This window comes from Carlito syrichta, unplaced genomic scaffold (assembly GCF_000164805.1).
Source record: "Carlito syrichta isolate Samal-C Ts95f unplaced genomic scaffold, Tarsius_syrichta-2.0.1 Scaffold306821, whole genome shotgun sequence".
Lineage (NCBI taxonomy): Eukaryota > Metazoa > Chordata > Mammalia > Primates > Tarsiidae > Carlito > Carlito syrichta.
In genome coordinates this window covers 472515-474448 of record NW_007250917.1, presented here as the reverse complement: position 1 = coordinate 474448, position 1934 = coordinate 472515, and the positions used below count along the sequence as shown (strand labels likewise).

Here is a 1934-nt window from a genome sequence, read left to right as displayed (position 1 = left end):
AGTGGCCGCTCCTGGCCACCGCAGCCTCGACCTGCTGGGCTCCGGCGATCCTTCCACCTCAGCCTTCCAAGTCGCCGGAATTACAGGCATGCGCTACCACAACCGGCTGATTTTTTTTTTTTTTTAAATTGTAGAGATGAGATCTCGCTGCCCAGGCGGGTCTCGAACCCGCGGTCTCAGGTAATCCACTCACCTCAGCCTCCCGAAGGCGCAGGATTACAGACTGAGCCGCTGAGCCCGGTTTACGCCAGGCTAATTTTTTAAAAAATTTATTTATTGTAGAGAAGAGGTCTCTCCAAGTTGTCCTGGCTGGTCTCAAACACACAGGCTCAGGCTATCCACTTGCCTTGGCCTTCCAAAATGCCGGGATTACAGGCTGAGCCACCGAGCCCAGCCCCACATCAGCCTTCCAAGTAGCTGGAACTACAGGCACATGCCACCACACCTGGCTAATTTTTTGATTTATTGTAGAGATGAGCTCCCACCAAGCTGCCCAGGCTGGTCTTGTATCCGCGGGCTCCCAAAGTGCTGGGATTATAGGTTCGAGCCACCACGCCCAGCCTCAATTTTTTTTTTAAAGAAGTGGAATATACTTTAGGATTAGGTATGGGTACACAAGTGGTCATCATACAGGTAGAGTTTGGGTGTCCCTTTTGTCCACACTTTGCTGGGTTTGAGGTCAGTTACCCTCATTGATGTTACATGTCCCTCCCCTCTCCCCCGGCAGTATCCAACTACAGCCAATCCCTTTCTTTTTTTTTTTTTTTTATTTGGAGTCTCACTCTTGCCCAGACTGGAGTGCAGTGGCCGCTCCCGGCCACAGCAGCCTCAACCTGCCAGGCTCCGGTGATCCTTCCACCTCAGCCTTCCAAGTAGCTGGAACTACAGGCGTGCGCTACCATGCCCAACTGATTTTTTGATTTATTGTAGAGATGAGGTCTCGCCAAGTTGCCCAGGCAGGTCTCGAACCCGCGGACTCAGGCCATCCACTCACCTCAGCCTCCCAAAGGCGCGGGATTACAGGCTGAGCCACCGAGCCCGGCTCAACCAATCCCTTTCTTATAGTATTATGACAAATGTTCAGGCTCCCCTTGCGAGTGAGAACATGTGGTACTGAGTTCTTTGTTTCAGTGATAGATCACTGAGTAGACTTTATCAGCGAGAAGGAAAACGGAAGATTCATGGCAGAAAGACCTGCCATGGGCGAGTATCTCAAAAAAGAAAAACCAAGCTCTTGCTGTCAACCACAAGCTAGATAGAGCCACCTGGTTGTTGATATGCTAATGAGTGGACCCCAGGTAACCCCTGCAGTCTCTCCTCTGAAGGGAGGAGGGTGGTCTTATGACCATTTGTGAAGTCCTGATCAGCTAAAGGGTGGGGTTGAGCCTTTACCTACACCTGGAGCCCAGCTGAAGAGCCCGGCTGAATAACATGTGTTTCTACCGAAATATTTTATTTTATTTTCCAGTCAGAACACAGGATGAATAATATGTGTTTCTGTCCTCTCTCCGGGGCCCAGCAGTTTTTCCACACGCAAATCCCACGCTGCCTTTTCCCCCTCCCTCTGTATCCTGGCTTTTTGCTGAGTATGTAGCTCTCCCGAGCAAGGCCCCCAGGCCAAAGCAGGCTGGGTCAGGCTTCCCCACCCATGGCCTCCACCCACAGCCTGGCTGGCAAGCTCTGGTGCTCCGGGCCCTGGCTGTCTGCCCCTGTGGCCTGGCTTACTCGCCTGCTCCCCACACCTTCCCCAGCTGCATCTTTGCCCTGTTGGTGTGGTTCTTGTCCCCCTCCCCTACCCCTGCTCCCAGCTCATAGGGCCTGCCTTCTGGGTGGTTGGCATCCAGCAAGCATTCACTGAAGGCAAGAGGATGAACGGGCGCCGGGCTCGGTGGCTCAGCCTGCAATCCCGCGCCTTTGGGAGGCTGAGGTGAGTG

General features: G+C 53.3%; 1 protein-coding gene across 1 annotated transcript in view; it reads left to right on the top strand.

Moving 5' to 3' along the window:
* Positions 1-1665: 1665 nt before the first annotated feature.
* Positions 1666-1934, top strand: part of ULK1 (unc-51 like autophagy activating kinase 1) — a gene marked incomplete at its 5' end in the record, with an annotated part of 31963 nt that continues 31694 nt past the window's right edge. The window contains one exon of the mRNA XM_008063402.2: positions 1666-1770. Coding sequence (XP_008061593.2) covers positions 1666-1770 — 105 coding nt within the window. The remainder of the gene's footprint in view (positions 1771-1934) is intronic.